This window comes from Callospermophilus lateralis, chromosome 9, assembly GCF_048772815.1.
Source record: "Callospermophilus lateralis isolate mCalLat2 chromosome 9, mCalLat2.hap1, whole genome shotgun sequence".
Lineage (NCBI taxonomy): Eukaryota > Metazoa > Chordata > Mammalia > Rodentia > Sciuridae > Callospermophilus > Callospermophilus lateralis.
This window is the reverse complement of record NC_135313.1, coordinates 92,112,048-92,127,984: the sequence shown is the minus strand read 5'-3', so window position 1 is coordinate 92,127,984 and position 15,937 is coordinate 92,112,048. Positions and strand designations below refer to the sequence as shown.

At 43.9% G+C, this 15,937-nt stretch overlaps 1 protein-coding gene across 1 annotated transcript; it reads right to left on the bottom strand.

Annotated features, from left to right (window-relative positions):
- Positions 1-7,080: 7,080 nt before the first annotated feature.
- On the bottom strand, positions 7,081-15,173 carry Cfc1 (cryptic, EGF-CFC family member 1). The gene is made up of 6 exons (XM_076866850.2): positions 15,151-15,173; positions 14,804-14,853; positions 14,540-14,710; positions 13,678-13,792; positions 13,462-13,571; positions 7,081-7,202 (listed from the first exon to the last, which is right to left on the bottom strand). Exons 1-6 carry the CDS (start codon positions 15,171-15,173, stop codon positions 7,081-7,083), a joined length of 591 nt encoding a protein of 196 aa, XP_076722965.2.
- Positions 15,174-15,937: the final 764 nt, after the last annotated feature.

Genomic DNA, 15,937 nt, shown 5'->3' with positions numbered 1-15,937 from the left:
CTGGGCTGCACGAAATAACCACACAAGAGACACAAATACCCTTTTCTTTGGGGTTGCTGTGATGTGGGGTTGCCATCACATCCTCTGACCTTAAGGGTCTGCAGAAAGAGGAGAGAGGGAGAGTGTGTGCTGACCCCTTTATTGAGGAGAAGCTATTCAAATGAGGCAAGGGGTCAGGTTTCAGGGGGCTGAGTCTATCTTCATGATGTCCACTGTCTGCAGGTTGACTGACACCTGGGTAGGCCACACCCAAGGGCACAGTAAGAGGAGGGGACACACACAAGGCACTTCCATGGAAGATTCTGTCCTTAACAAGGGGTTATATTACAAAGGAACAGGTGAGCATAGCTTCACCCATGGGGGCTGTAGCAAGACACACCCATGCACTGACCCTCGAACCCAAGAAGGGTGGGGAAAGCTCTGCCACATTTTTGCGGCTGAGCGCCTCAACACCCAGCTGGGGAGTGTGACTCAATCACATGTAAAGTTGGTCTCCCACACACAGTCCCAGTAGTGGTCATGAGAGAGAAGACCCTATGAAAGTAGGGAGAAACATAGAGCCAGGAAATCTCCAGAAAAAAAAACCTACTGTGTGTTTTAGCATTTCACAGGAGAGAAAGCAGTCCATGCAAAGTTAGAAAAACTACATAGGAAATCTCAGGGCCCACGAAGCAGAGATACAGGGCAGGCTGGGTAAGCCCTATGTTGGACCCAGCCAGCAGAGGGGAGGGGACCTTCCCTGTCAGCAATAACTGTGGATGAGAGCCTCAAAAGCCACTTAGCTTAATGTGGGTCCCATAGTCTGGACATGTCATTGGAGTGGGTGGGGTCCATCTCACAACTGAGCTATGCCCCATTTCAGGGGTGGGTTCAGCAGAGATATGCAGAAGCTGAGTATATTAGGATGAGCAATGAGGAGGAAAGACATCAGTCCTTGCAAGGCTTGTCCTGGGATAGGATTCCTGCCCCTATGATGATACAGACAGAAAATCTGCATCTGGGAATCCCAAGACCATTTCAGAGAAACTGTCAAGTTGATACATTCTGAACCCCAAAGGAAGCAGTAGCATCCTCTGACCCCTACCCCCACTGCCATGCTCATCCTGACCTCAGAGTCCCTCGCCCTTTCCTTCCATCACAAACTGGGATGTCCTAGCCAAAGCTACCCTGGTTGCAGGAGGACACCAGTATTTGTGAGCCAGACAATTCTCCTCCAACCATGTCCACAGGAGGACTGGTTGTCAGGCAAGATGCAGAAGTAGGTAAAGAGTAAAAGTGGTTTCTGTCCCAGCCTAGGAGAGAACCAGGCTCAGAACCCGACAGTCCCAGCCCAACCCTGCAGCCTGTCCCCACCCACCCATCTCCTGGTCAGTTTCTAGAGAAACAGAGACCTGCCCTTTCCACCTCTCACCAACTTCTGTCAAGGAGATTGGCAGAGTTGCAGGGGCATGTCTGGAGTGTGATTCAAGTGAACAGAGAAGACAGCAAGCCAGGAAGGAAGCTCTTCTCCCCAGACTTGTAGAGCCCCTGGCCACCTCATGTTCACTCAGGGGGAACACAAACATCATACCCACAGGCAAAGCAGGACTCAGAAGATAATGCTGCCCTGATTCTCCTGATCGAGGGAGTCCTCCTGCTCCATGGCCTGGGTGCCTAATGTCTTCCTCTGACCTTCTAAATCTTTTTCCTCTTAGGATTGTGTCCAAAGACAGATGCTGGTCTCTCCCATGGAGCCTACCAGGGCCATCTCTGAGTTGTCCTACATGACAGGCATTCTACTCAAACACAATGCTTTCACATTGATGCATGTGACCCTAAAAAGAAGCTCAAACTACAATTTGTCCCATCCTAAACCTGCGTACCCTGCCTCTCCCTATTTTTCTCACAGAAACCTCATTGAGTCTCTTGTCAGGAACTGGAGATGTGGTTCAGTGATAGAGTGTGTACATAGCCTGGGTTCCATCCACATCACCAAAAAATAGCTCTTATGTATGTTTTCCTCTCACTCCTAATGATGACCCTGGTGGCACTGCATGGAATGCTGTGCCTCTTATTACCAAGGATCCATGAGTATTAAAACTTCTTCCAGCGCTGGGCACAGTGGCACATACCTATAATCCCAGCAGCTCAGGAAGCGGAGGCAGGAGGATCACGTGTTCAGAGCAAGCCTCAGCAATGTAGCAAGAACTTGCCTCAAAATTTAAAAATTAATAAAGGTCTGGTGATGTTGCTCAGTGATTAAGTATCTCTGGGTTCAATCCCTGGTACAAAAAAAAGAAAAGAAAAATTTTTTCTAGGACCTAGTGTGTACACTTATAATGAAGTGGCACCCCCTTTCTCCACAGAAAAGTCTTAACTGGGCTTCTCCAGAAATCTTCACCATGGCTGATTTTAGGACTGTCAGCAAAAGTGTCTCTGCAAAAGAGTTCAACGTAGATTAACTTCCTATTTTCGTGTTGCCCTATTTTACTTGGCCACTGGCCAAAAAGATACCAGCACTCCAGGTGCTGGACACCCCTTTACTAGTTTTTCACAAACATGTACCCAGTATAGTAGTTTGTAGAAATGTGCAAACAAGGCCTCTGGCCTTGAGCTGGGCTTCACAGAGATGTCTACATTTTTAAGATAAGTTACAATTGGGCTCCATGGTAACAGCTGGCAGGGGGAGGAAAGAAAGGAGAAAAGAAGCTCTCCCCTTCACAGGCGTAGTCCTTGAAGGGTTAACTTGCCCAAAACAGTGAGAGAAAAGCTGCTTTTATGTGAACTTCTGCAGACTGTGAACTTCTGAGGCCTTACATGATGGGTATAAAACTCTGAAACTCCCTGAACTCAGGGTTCAGTGGATTGATTGATTACAGCAAAAGCTGTGCCCTCTGAACCTGGCTGTAGCTAAATAAAACTGTTTCATACTGTCTTTGGTGCCTTGCCTCCTCTGACCCTACAACAATAATACATGTGATGTGGGAGGCTGAGGCAGGAGGATAGAGAGTTTGAGACCAGCCTCTGCAACTTAGAGAGACCTTGTATCAAAATAAAAGAATAAAAAGGGCTGAGGGTAGAGCACTCCTAAGTTTAATTCCCAGTACTGCAAATAAATAAATAAATAATTCTTCCAGGCCTTGGGAGACTGAGTGGTAGGGTGCTTGCCTAACTTCCATGAGGCCTTGGGTATTTTGTGTTTTGAGGTTTGGGGGTAGGGTTTGTTTGTTTGTTTGGGGGTTTACTTATTTACCATATACTGCAAATATGTTGGGATTGAACTAGGGATTGAACTCAGGGGTGCTCTACCTCTGAGCTACATCCCCTGCCCTTTATTAAGTTCTTTTCTATTTTGAGACAGGGTTCTGCCAAGTTGCCCTGGCTTGACTTGAACTTGCTATGCTCCTGCCTCAGCCTCTCAGATGTCCTTGGTTTGGTCCCAGCTTTGCAAAAGGATTAAAGGAAAGGAGAATAGGGAGAAAACCCCCAAATTGCATGAAAGGTCAATCCCAGAACTTTCTGCCTGTGTTATATAAAGCTGTGTGTACCAGAGTAGCTTTTGCAGACAACAAAAACTGCAAATACAGGGCTGGGGTTGTGGCTCAGTGGCAGAACATTTGGCTAGCATGTGTGAGGAACTGGGTTCGATTCTCAGCATCACATATAAATAAATGAATAAAATAAAGGTTCATCAACATCTAAAAAAAATAAAAAAAAAACAACAACAACAAAAGCAAGCAAACAACAACAATAACAAACCCCGCAAATACAACCAGAGGCTAGTTTTGAATGTCCCAAGCCAAAAAGAGTCAGTTTGCATCCACACTAGCGGGAAAATCATAAGGTGGCCAAAAGGAACAGGGTACCCCTCAGCTGATAGTCCTTTGCTGTGCTTTTAAGGTAAACTCCATTGCAGGAGCAGGCTGCCCAGTGTGACTGATATAAACTCTACTTCTTCTCTTAGTGTCCCTGAGTGGCTCCCTCAAAGAAAGTACATGTGGGCATGAAGTGACAGATCCTGGTTTTCTAGGAAATTCCAGGGTAAACTGAGCAAACTGAACAGGCAAGGAAGGAGTGGCTTCTATGCACAATCAAGATAGACATACACGGTACCACTCCAACCCCCAACAAGAAACTGCATTGTGGTTTCCAGGGGAAAAGCAGGGAGAGGCAATAATCAGGGAAGGGGAGGGAGGCCTGTCACTCTCTGTAAGGATGATCAGGCCCAGGAGGTGTGAAAAGGCATATCACAGGCACAGAGGCTCAGAAGCACTAGGCCAGGAGGGCTGTCTGCTGTCAACAGCAGGAGACAGGCAGATAAGATCTGGGACAATTCCATGTGAATATTTCAACCCAAGGCCCTGGGTTGCTCTTTTGTCTCAGGAAAGTTTCTCCTTTTTAATAATCTCCCTGAACATCTGAGGTGCCACTGACAGAAAAACTGAATCTTATTTTCAAATTCTTCAAGCATTACAGAAAAAACTCCTGGATGAGATTTTATGAACTTTTCAGAGCTGAGTAACAGCTTCCTAAGTAGATGTTATTTGATTAGAAAAATGGGTGGATGAGTAGATATAAATAGATAGATGATAGATAGACTTCTATTTTATTGCGTATAATCAATAATTATGGGCTGGGGTGTACCTCAATGATAGAAGGCTTGCTTAGGAAGAGCAAGGCCCTGGGTTTGATCTAAAAAAAAAAAAAAAAAAGATTATATTACAAGGATTTATAATTCAGTTCCTAATTTCTATTTAAAGCAAATAAGTGCTTATACCCTACATATTCATCCTTATAATGATTAAGTCTTGGTTTTCTTTTTACTACAATTGCAGCCTCTCAAATGTGGAACAGTTTTCTTAGTTCAGTTTCCTAAGTGTAGCTATTAAAAATAAGATGTGTTTCTTTTTCCTCTGGCAATGGTTTTTCATCACACTTGGAACTGGTGTTAAAAAAGTCGGGGGTGGGGGGGGGGACATTTGTTAACACCAATTTTATACATGACATAAACATATTCATTGAGGTTCTTTTTTCTTTTTTTTTAACTGAACTTAGTGGCACTCAATCACTGAGTCACATCCCCAGCCCAATTTTGAATTTTATTTAGAGACAGGGTCTCACTGAGTTGCTAAGCACCTCGCCATTGCTGAGGCTGGCTTTGAACTTGTAATCCCCCCAACTCAGCCTCTCTAGCCTCTGGGATTACAGTTATGCGCCACCTTGCCCGCCCGGCTCATAGAGTTTTTAGGATAAATGTGCAAAGTTTTTCACTTGTTTATTCCTATACTTACTAAACTCCAATAGAAGGTACTGCTTAGAAAGTACTTCAAAAAATTTGAAGACAACTTTGGGATAAGAAATGATTACTGCCTAGAAATATTTATGTCTCATAACTTGAATAATTATTTTTCTCATGAATCAAGGAACTCTAAGGCAACCTTCTATTAAATTTTACATTTTTTTGTTTTTGTTTTGTTTTGTTTTTTAAATTCTACATTGTTTTACTTTGACACTTATCTGAACATTACATTCAGTTCATTTTTTTCATAGCCCATAGTTGAAAAGGTCAAAAATGCCAATAAATTTATGTACAATATAAAATTTTTAAATACTATTAATCCATAGGCTTCTGAGCTAAAGTGGATTTAAGAAGCTGAACAACTTGGTGGAAGTTTCTTCTACTTGAGGCACATGCTCAACAGGGACATTCTGTATAACAACAGCACCTTCTTGTCTTGACTTTTAGAATTTTTTTTTTTTTTTTTTTTTTTGTGTGTGTGTGAGTGTGTGGTGCTGGAGATGGAACCAGGACTAAGCAAGCACTCTGCCATTGAACTAAACCATCAGCTTTACATATTCTAAATGAAGTTCATAAGGTTTATAAAATAGCAGTCTTTTGATCAGTTAATTCATCAATTCAGGCTGTATTACCTATTCCAGGGGCTTTCTGAGTTTTTTTTTGTTGTTGTTGTTGTTGTTGTTGTTGTTGTTTTTATTTTTGTTTTTAATGGTCTGGGCCTTATGCATGCTAGGCAAAAGCTCAACCTCTGAGTTACATCCCTAGCCCTTTTCATATTTTATTTTCAAATTGGTCTTGCTAAGATTCCTAGACAGTCCTCATATTTGTCATCCTCCTACCTCAGTCTCCTGAGTAATTGAATTACAGGTGTGCACTAACATGCCCAGCTTCTTTTCTGTGAATAACTTGGAATATCTACTTGTTCTCACTCTCCTGATTTCCAGCTGTGGTCTCTGTCTAAATAGGGCAGTTGACCAATCAGTGGGAAGCCAACGTAGAAGACAAGAGATTCTCAAGATACCTTATGACTTGTTAGAAGACAGCACTTTATCCCTCTTTTTGTGCTTCCAAAGTTATTTATACAGTTTAGCATCTGTTTCCTACATGGTGCTGCCAGGAGACCCTTGTTGGGCCTCTTCAAACCAAATCGGTCCCCTTCCTAGCCTTATTGGGTCTGCAGCTACTGAAGACTCTTCCCTTTATGGGGATGTTGTGATCACCCCAGGAAGGTGCTAATTATAGCTGCAGAAAAGGAGCCATGGGTGCCAGGCTGTCTGCTCCTGCAATTGCTCCCTCTCCTCTGACTTTCTCTATTCAGGGAACATTTTTAGGCAGTTGCTCTTAGTCAAATCCACAGGAACACACACACACACACACACACACACACACACACATTGGACTGACAGTGAACAAATGGATAAGATGTGGTATTGGTGAGACACTGGGAATGAGGGCTTCTCAGAGAGTGGCAGTGTCTTTAAAGTCTGTCCGGCCTCTTCGTGTACACTCTGAAACTATTAGAGAGGAATTCTGGGTTCAACAAGCCCACACCTGTAATATTCATGCATGAACTCAATGCAGAACTTAAAATAAGGCTCAGGAAGCAAGAAAGGCTCTTTCATATTTATTACATAGTACAAATATTCACCTAATGGTTCACTTTGTAGAAGAGTAAGCAATTCTATTATTTACAAGAGAAAATTAAGGAGGATGCCCAAGTCCTGGCTTTCCTACTGGGACCACAGTGGCTCTTGTACCATAATCAAGGTTTAGTCTTCCAAGACCCAAGAGGGAGCTTCTGTTCACTTAGAGTCTCCTTCACAGACAAGGCACTGCAGGAGGGCACAGGACAGCAGGAGGAGAAAACTCAGTAAACTATATGAGCTTGGCCCATTGGCATGTGAGGGGAGAAAGTCTTTCAAATCTGAAAAAGAACAGGGAGAATACACTGTTACACACCTGGCTTAAAGGAATGAGATAGAAATGCTTGTACCTGTTCTTCTAAAGGCACTCTTCTGCCTTGCCCTCCTCACCAGAATCTGACTCTTGGGCCCTGCTTCAGGGCTGGCAGTTTGGGAGGTGGCTGGAGGGGGTGGTGCGGAATCTGTGTTCAATGCCTCCTTGAGAGGAGATCTCACTGGAGCACAGTGTTCAGGGGCAGCCCTGCCAGAACCCAGCTAGGGGAAGTGTGCCATTTAACAATTGGGACCAGTAGAACAGACTTAAAACAATGCAACAAAATAAAACAGCCTTCAAACCATCTGCTGCAAAGATAGTCCAAGTTTTCCCCAGATTAGTTCTACCAATATCGCTTTTAAGTAGGAACAGAGTTTATTAAATAGGAGGATGCAGCAATCCCTAAAGTCACGATCATTCATTGGAACATTTTAGGAATGCTGGGTACAGCCCTCACATTAAGATATCCAAGGTGGCTACAAATTTTTTTAACTTTTTTAAACCTCTCACTCTGTTGGTCAAAGAACAAACATACAACCAGAGACATGAAAAATTGTGCTCTATATGTATACTAAATTGAAATGCATTCTGCTGTCATATATAACAAATTAGAATAAATAAATTAAACAACAACTTGAGCATATTCCCCACCCATTTAGTGGTGGAAGCACAGATGAGTGTGCACAAATTTTATTTTATTATTATTATTTTTTAAATATTTATATTTTAGTTTTAGGTCGACACATATCTTTATTTTATTTTTATGTGGTGCTGATATTTGAACCCAGTGCCTCATGCATGCTAGGCGAGCATGAGGCACTTGAGCCACATCCCCAGTCCCAAATTTAATTTTATTTACATCTTCCCTTTCAGACATGAACAAGACTCACAGACATGATGAAAATCTCTGGACCTTTTAATAAATCTTGCCCATGGCCCACACAGCTGACAGAAAGTGGGTTCCCCTGCGTGGAGTGGGCTGGCTGAGAAATATGGCAAAAAAATCACAGGCCACAGAAAATAGATTTAAAGAGTAGGAGCAGGACAGCTCTTTGACTTTAAGGGTGGAGCTTCCATGCTGGAAAGAGAGAGTGAGAGCCTGAATTTGTTTTATTTATATGAGGGAACTTTAAAGCTTTTGCACAGATGTTCTTAGTCAATTAAGGTAGGAGGTGGGCTGTCCAGTTCCCAGTGGGTCACGCCCAACTCTGGAGCTAGATCTGTCTTTCTAGCCTAATGAAGACTGAAGTCACGTGTATTGTGTATCCATTAAGTGGGAGGGACCACAAAATAGCATGCAATGCCAGACCAAAATCTCTTTGGCTCAAGGCTGAGTGAAGATGTTAAATAGCTCAGGAGTGGCTTCCCAAAGATAAATGTATATACAAGGTCATAGTAAATCATCCATCAGTATCAGAGTTTCCTTTTGGGTATAACATAAAATAACAGTGGTTCGAAAAATCATTGATTAGGTTCACCTGTTGCCTGTTCATCAACCCCCCCCCCCTTCACCACCAGGACACAGAGCATACCTGAGCACCTCCTTCTGCAGCCCCCCTCCCCATCTGTGTCTCTCCTCCACTACAGTCCTCACTCATCTGAACCCTAGAGTCCCCTTTCTGGTTCTCTGAGCCTGGGACCCCAGCCCTAGGCAGCTGAATGGGAATTTCTGAGGTGGTGGGGCTGGGCAGGAATCTTGGTTAAAATCCTCAGTGGTGATGACCATATGAACCTGCCAACCCTACTGGCAAGTCACCAATTCCACCACATAATTCTCACAACAAGACTGGGGCTGGGTGTCTGGCTGGGCTCCTCTCCAGAGCTGCTTAGCACATGCCAGCGTGGCTTGCCCCAGACAGGCACAAATAGTGAACCAGTGATATGGACAAGCAGTGGCAGCAGCGTGGGCCGCAGTGTGATCTGCCCAGAGTCCAACTCCAGATGGGACCAAGGTCAGGCCCACTCCAGGACTCTGTGCTATCTCCCCATATCACCCCACCGTGGATGAGAGTGTCAGATTCCCCAAACAGGGACCCTACCAGCTGGGTCCAGGTGAGGCTGATGTTGACAGGTCCTTACACATGATCAGAAACTCTTCTGATGAGAAAGGAGTCAGTGTTAGGTCCATGATGACCTCCCCTTGGGAGAAGGGAGCAGGCTGCCCTAACAGGAGAATTCAGGCCTCCTTGGCTGTGACTTTAGTCAGCTTTGTGAATCTGTGAAGAGGATTAGACTAAGATAGCTACTTAGTTACGGGTCCCCAGATTGGAGATGTGAACACCATGGAATGTGCTCCCCAGAGGGCCTGAGGTCACTCATGAGTTTATAAAGAAAAATATCAGAATTTCCAATTCTAGATTTATGGAAAAAATTTAAAATATAATTTAATAATATTTACGGTGCTTACTAAAATTGATAAAATCAAGGATTTTGCTATTCTCCATCATTTTATGTCATACCAAAAGGAAACTCTTCTACCAATGGATGGTTTATTACTGTGAACTGGGAGTATTATTATATACTTATTGAAAGGTCCTTCTCAGCTGGGTTTGGTGGTGCACACCTGTAATCTCAGGAACTCAGGAGGCTGAAGCAGGAGAATCACAAGTTCAAGGTCAGTCTCAGCAATTTAGTGAGACCCTGTCTCAAAATAAAAAAATAAAAATGGCTGGGGATGTAGCTCAGTGGTAGAGTGGTAGTGAGTTTAATCCCCAGGACAAGAAAATAAAAATAAAGAAGGTACTTCCTAGACTTTAGACATAGCAGAGATCTTTGTCATTATGAGTCTTGTGCATATGTGAAAAGGAAGATATAAATGAAATCAAGTTTGTGTGGGCTCAGCATGGTAACTGTGTCTTCACTGTTGAATGGGGAGTATACTCAAATTATTTTTTACTAATGAAGTTTTTGAAGACCACAATGAATGAGGATAATATCACCTCTCAATATGAGGGCCAAACCCAGCATTTTTGAAACTCTTCAATTTGTAGCTACCCTAGATTCCCTTGGGAGCCAGAAGGCTTCCTCTCCTGCCCTCAAACCCAGGAAAGCTTGCCCACAGAAATGACACCAGTCACAGATAATATCCCAGGAAGGCAGGACAAAGGCTCAGAGTTGACTGGGTTCTAGGACCTTTAAGGCCATGCTTATGGCATCCGAAAGGCTGAGTCTGGCTAATTTTTGCTAATTTGTTTGTTGGTTAGCATTATTTTTTTGCCAGAAATGCATTTTAAAAAAAAATTGAGTTTACAGGGGCTGGGGATGTGGCTCAAGCGGTAATGTGCTCGCCTGGCATGTGCGGGGCACTGGGTTCGATCCTCAGCACCACATAAAATAAAGATGTTGTGTCCACCAAAAACTGAAAAATATTAAAAAAATTCTCTCTCTCTCTCTCTCTCTCTCAAAAAAAAAATGAGTTTACAATAAGCAAATATAAAATAAAATTGAGTAGCTTGACTTGACCCCACCTCACATTTGTGTTACCTGTCTATCTCTTGAGTTTGCTACTTCACTGTGCCATTACATAGGTGCCAAATTTTAAATTAATACTAAAAAAAAAAAAATCTATTTTAGCATTGGGGATTGAACCTAGGGTCTTGAGCTCCACCATCATCCCTAGAATATTTGGATTTTTTTTCCTTGTTTTTGCACTGCTAGAGATCATACCACATGCCCCCCTACATGCCAGACAAGTACTCTACCATTGAGTTACACCACCAGCCTTTCAATTAGTTCTTGATAATGACAATTTCTTGGTTCTCTGCTTCATAAGTAGCCATCCTGTTGGTCTAATTGAGATGAGCTTGAGCTGGTTTAAGGTATGAGCAAAGATTCCTTTTATTTTCGAACATCAGTCAGAGTGACCCCTGGAGACCCTCAGCCTGAAAAGTTCTGAGTGGGGGGAGTAGCATAATTTTGCGTCATGTTATCTATTTTCAATCCCTCCCATGCATAGATGTCTTTCCCTACTATTAAAATGATGTTGTGGGGCTGGGGATGTGGCTCAAGCGGTAGCGTGATCGCCTGGTATGCGTGCGGCCCGGGTTCGATCCTCAGCACCACATACAAAGATGTTGTGTCAGCCAAGAACTGAAAAATAAAAATATTTAAAAAAAAAAAAAAAATGATGCTGTGAATACAGTTTTTCTTCTATCTATCTCCCATATACTCTTGAAAACATCATAAAAAGCTATTAAAGGATTTAGATCATAGCCACATTTTCAATATGCTAAGCAACACTATCAAAAATATCTTCATTCTGGCCTGGGGTTGTATCTCAGTGGTAGAGCACTTGCCTAGCCTGTGTGAAGCACTGGGTTCAATTCTCAGCATCGCATATAAATAAATAAAATAAAGGTCCATCAACAACTAAAAAACATATTTTAAAAAATCTTCATTCTTTTCATATTGAGAATTAGTCTTACATGAACGGCACAGTGGTTAAGAATCAGGACCTATTTGCTACCTATGGGAGTTAACCTCTCTCTAAGCCTCAGTCTCCTCAAATATAAAAAAGTATAAAATATACTTCATAGGCTGTTATGAGAATTAGATGGGATAATAGGTATAAAGTGCCTGAGACATAAAGAGCTAACAAATGCAGTTATCACCATCATTATCAGTCACCATCCTGCCATTTGATCACTATTAGCAGTCGTCATCATCACCATTTTAACTTGCCTAGAGCAGAATAGGTCAACCAGCATAATGGTGTTGCCCTTTTTTCTGCACCTGACAAACTGCTCTGAAATGAGACTGCACTGAACTATTTTATCCAGTTTTGATGAGCAGAAGTCACATTTTCAGAAACTGTTGTGACTATTCTTAGCAGAAAGACAGCAGTCTCGGCCCTAGATGCTTCCAATGATATAAAATAGTGATTAAGATAATATTGGAACCCAGTTCCTGACCTGATGGCCTTGCATAGAAGCCTGACCCCAGCTATGACCTTCCTCAAATTCCTGCTGAGGAAGCTCTTGCAGGTGGAATCTGACTTCACCTGTGAGGGACCCTGTGTAATTCTGATGCCTGTCCCTAAAATTTATGTCCTTCACTCTCTGATCATAGTAGGAGCAGTTGGTGAATCAAAGGCATGGCCCCCAGCAAATGGGACAGACCATAGGAGAGAGAGGACATTGGGGAAATGTAGCTTGCATGAAAGGGAGGGAGAGATGAATAAGGTGCGAGAATTTCCTCTTCACTTGCAGGTGCAAAACTAGCTGAGGAGAAGGGAGTGGGTGATGGGCCAGGAGGGAATGAGAGCTGTGCCTAGACTCCCTTGACTCCTGGTCCCACTCAGAAGAAAAGAGAGGCGTGAGAAGGTGGGTTAGAAATTGAGCATTCACTGAGTGGGCTTCTCCATTAAGGACCCACCAAGGTCAGAATGAGGAGAAGACAGTAAATGGGGACTAAGGGCTTTCCCTCCCGGCTGTCTTGTTTGAGGGGGAGAGAAGTGGAATTGAAGGGCAGTGCAAATATCAACTGTGTCGCTCCACTGCTGGAAGAGCCCAGCAGTTGACTGAGGTGGAAGGAAGGGCAGGAAGGAGGCTTTGACCTTAGTCTCCCCTCTGGACACACTGCACAAACTACCCAGGATGACACAAACAGAGGCCCATGACTTGGGTTGAAGAGCGGTGTCTTCACTGACTGTGCTCACCACTGCTCATCCCAGTTAGCACCTGTTGAAAAGCAGTATTGAAAAGAGACAGGGCCCGGGCTATTGGATTAAAACGTGGCGCCACCTCAATTAGCTTTTGCAGCCTGACAAGAGGAGGGGTGCAACTGCCCAAGCCTTCAGAACCCAGACCTGATCCCTTCTGGTTCCAGTGCCCTCTGGCGGGAAGAGATGGTATTGGCCAGTGTAGGGACATTTTCAGAGATTTATTCGGCTACCCTGACTCCCAGGTTCAACACCGCTTACCAGCTGGTCAGCGCTGAAAGCTGCGCGCACAGTAAAGAACGCACACGATCACTGTTCGGAAATCATGTTAAACCCAGCAATCCGGACATGAGAAACCTTAAACAAAATTAGTAAACAATAATAATGATAATAATAGTTCACTGGGTAAGTTACAATGAGTGTGATTTTCTGCAGGAATGGATTTAGTTTGCTTATTTCTGGGTCGCTTGGCGCAGGAAGCTGTTGTTTGAGTCCGTACTCAGGATGAGCCACAAAAAAGGCGCAAACGCACAAGTGTGTCAAGAGCAGAAGTGTCGGGTCCTCTTACCACAGCGGCCGAAGGTCTGGCGGGGAAGACAGTGTAGGGCCCCAAAGACGCACCTGCACAGGCGGCAACCACTGAAGGTCCAGGCTCCATGCACCAGGGCGCCGCAATCGCTGAGGAGGCGGACACCAGGCATCAATGCCTAGATCCACGCACCCTGCCCGCAGCGCCCCCTCCTGCCCCTTCCTTGGGTCGCGTCCCCCGGTCCCCAGCGCCCACCTGCGCCTCTGGTCGTGCTCGCAGTAGCGGCCGGTGAAGTGGGCTGGGCACACGCAGAAGCTGCCCAGTACACAGGTGCCGCCGTTCCAGCAGCAGCGCTGTCGCAGGGACGCACCTGTGGAGGCGGGGTGGGTGTCGCTCAAGTTTAATCCCGGCGCCCAGGGCAGGCGCTCCTCCTGGTCCCGGGGAGAGAGTTGGCCGAACTCGTGACCGCCCGGTGGAGGCAATAAAGCCGGCTTTCCCGCTAAGGGTGTTTGCTTGGGCAAACCCTGCTTGTTAATTTAGGGATTAAAAACAAACTACCCGGGGTGCAGGAGGTCAGCAGAGTCCCCGTGACACACAGCAAATTGGATTTTTTCTCTCTCTTTTCACATGTTAAAGTCAGTGGCTTTACTCGACAGGGATTGAAGGAGACAGGCCTCCCAAGCAGGACCACCCACGGGCGTGGTGACGCCAAACCCAGAGAGGCCCCCTGGGGACGCGGAGACCGGAGCCCCAGAGTGCGCGATAAGCCAAACCAGGTCCACTGTTATCTTGGTTTGGAACGTTTGTCTTAAACACATTTAAGTCACAGTTCTCTAGACCTGTGGAAAATAACCATTGGAGATCAAATGCAACGTTTGGCCAATGAAATAGTCAAACTTTTAAAGGAGGAAATTTCTCACTAGGAAATATATTTTTGCTTTGCAGTGATTCACAACTTGAACATGCCGAGATGTTCTCTCTGGGGTTTCTTATTTTTATCCCCAATTTATCCCACGGATTTTTGTTAGTTTGTTTTGTTCTGTTTTTCGAGACCCTATATCTGAGACCACCGACTTTGGAGAAAAATGTTTCCGGGGTGGGGGACACCTAAACTTACGCTCTCCATAAGCTCTGGAATAGGGAGAACCCCGCAGCCACCAGTGCTCTTCGCTCCTATTCACCTCCCTGAAAGTACTGAGAGTCCAGTTGAGTGTTGTCTGCTGGAATTTGGGGGCTGCAAAATTTTTTGCTTCTTCTCTGCCACCTTTATGTTTCCCTCTTTGATAACCTTTTCAAAATCATTAAAAATATTAGACTGATAAGGATTGAGAAACATATTTTATGAAATGAAAACTGAGACTATGAATAAAATGCATCTTACTGTTTCCCAAATGGATGCTCTGTAATGTCAAACCCATCATAAAGAGAAGCCTAGAAATATAGAATATTTAAAGAAAAGTATTAAAGTTTGAAAGAGTATAAGCAGAACTTCATATTATACATATAAAATGTAGTGCGATCATACATAATTACACAAAATATTTAGCACAGTAAATGCAATCATTTTGTTACTTTATATTTTCACTAATGTTATCATAGCTAGAAAGATTTTGAGACTCAAGTGCACACTTCCTTTAATGAGAAGAAACTGTCATGCACGCATTGCAACTTATCCTGAGAATTTTAAACCCTCATCTTGGCTCTAAGATCTAAATGACACTGTTTTACCTGACATGGTGCCTCCAGGTCATTTTCCCACTGACACGCCTGGTCTCCTGTCATTAATACATTGAAGATCAATTTCCAAGGAAGTTGTGTCTGAGCAGTTTTTGCATTGGAAGGTATCTTTACTCAGAACATAGAATAGGTAAGAATGGAAAACACAGGCATTTCCTTTTCTCTGTCTTGTCTAAGAGAAGCAATGATGAGATCTTTGAGCTCTGCTGTTGAAGCCCAATAGGCAAGGGCCTGCTGTGACATCCAGGAGTCTGAAGGACTGTCCCTCAATGAGTCCTGGCTAGGAGGGGGTGGAGATATGGGCTGACCCCACCCCCTCCCCAGCAGTATTTGCAATCCTAACCTCAACAGGGGTGGCCAATCCCTGGGGTAAAACATTGGTGACCAAAGTGACAAACCTTCTATCACTGGAAAACAAAATTAAAACTCTTAACACAAATTTAAAAAATGGAGATTTTTCTATTGCATTCTCATGTACTGGCAGTTGTGAGAGGGCTCAGCTAGAGAGGAGACATAACCAGTAGCTGGGATCCCAGAAGTCATGAATTGTGAGCATGAAAGTAAAGGAGGACATTTCAATCCCTCGTTTTTGAGATTCATCCTTACTTCCATAGATGGAAATTTTGCCCAGTTTGGTAACAGCTGTACCCATTTACTACAACACTCCTTTGGGAGAGGTGCTAGTCCTGCTCCCAGGTAAAAGGCAGTAAAGCTGACACTTTCTAGAGGCTAAGCCTCTTGATAGTTAGATCTTTGCAAAATGCAAAATGCACATATA

Bases quoted from the DNA above. Each gene is read 5' to 3' on its own strand.
- Cfc1 (XM_076866850.2), bottom strand. From the start codon at position 15,173: ATGACCTGGAGGCACCATGTCAG. The intron at 14,854-15,150 runs GTAAAACAGTGT...CTATATTTCTAG, and splicing joins ACCTGGAGGCACCATGTCAG to GCTTCTCTTTATGATGGGTT. The intron at 14,711-14,803 runs GTAAGATGCATT...GATTTTGAAAAG, and splicing joins GAGCATCCATTTGGGAAACA to GTTATCAAAGAGGGAAACAT.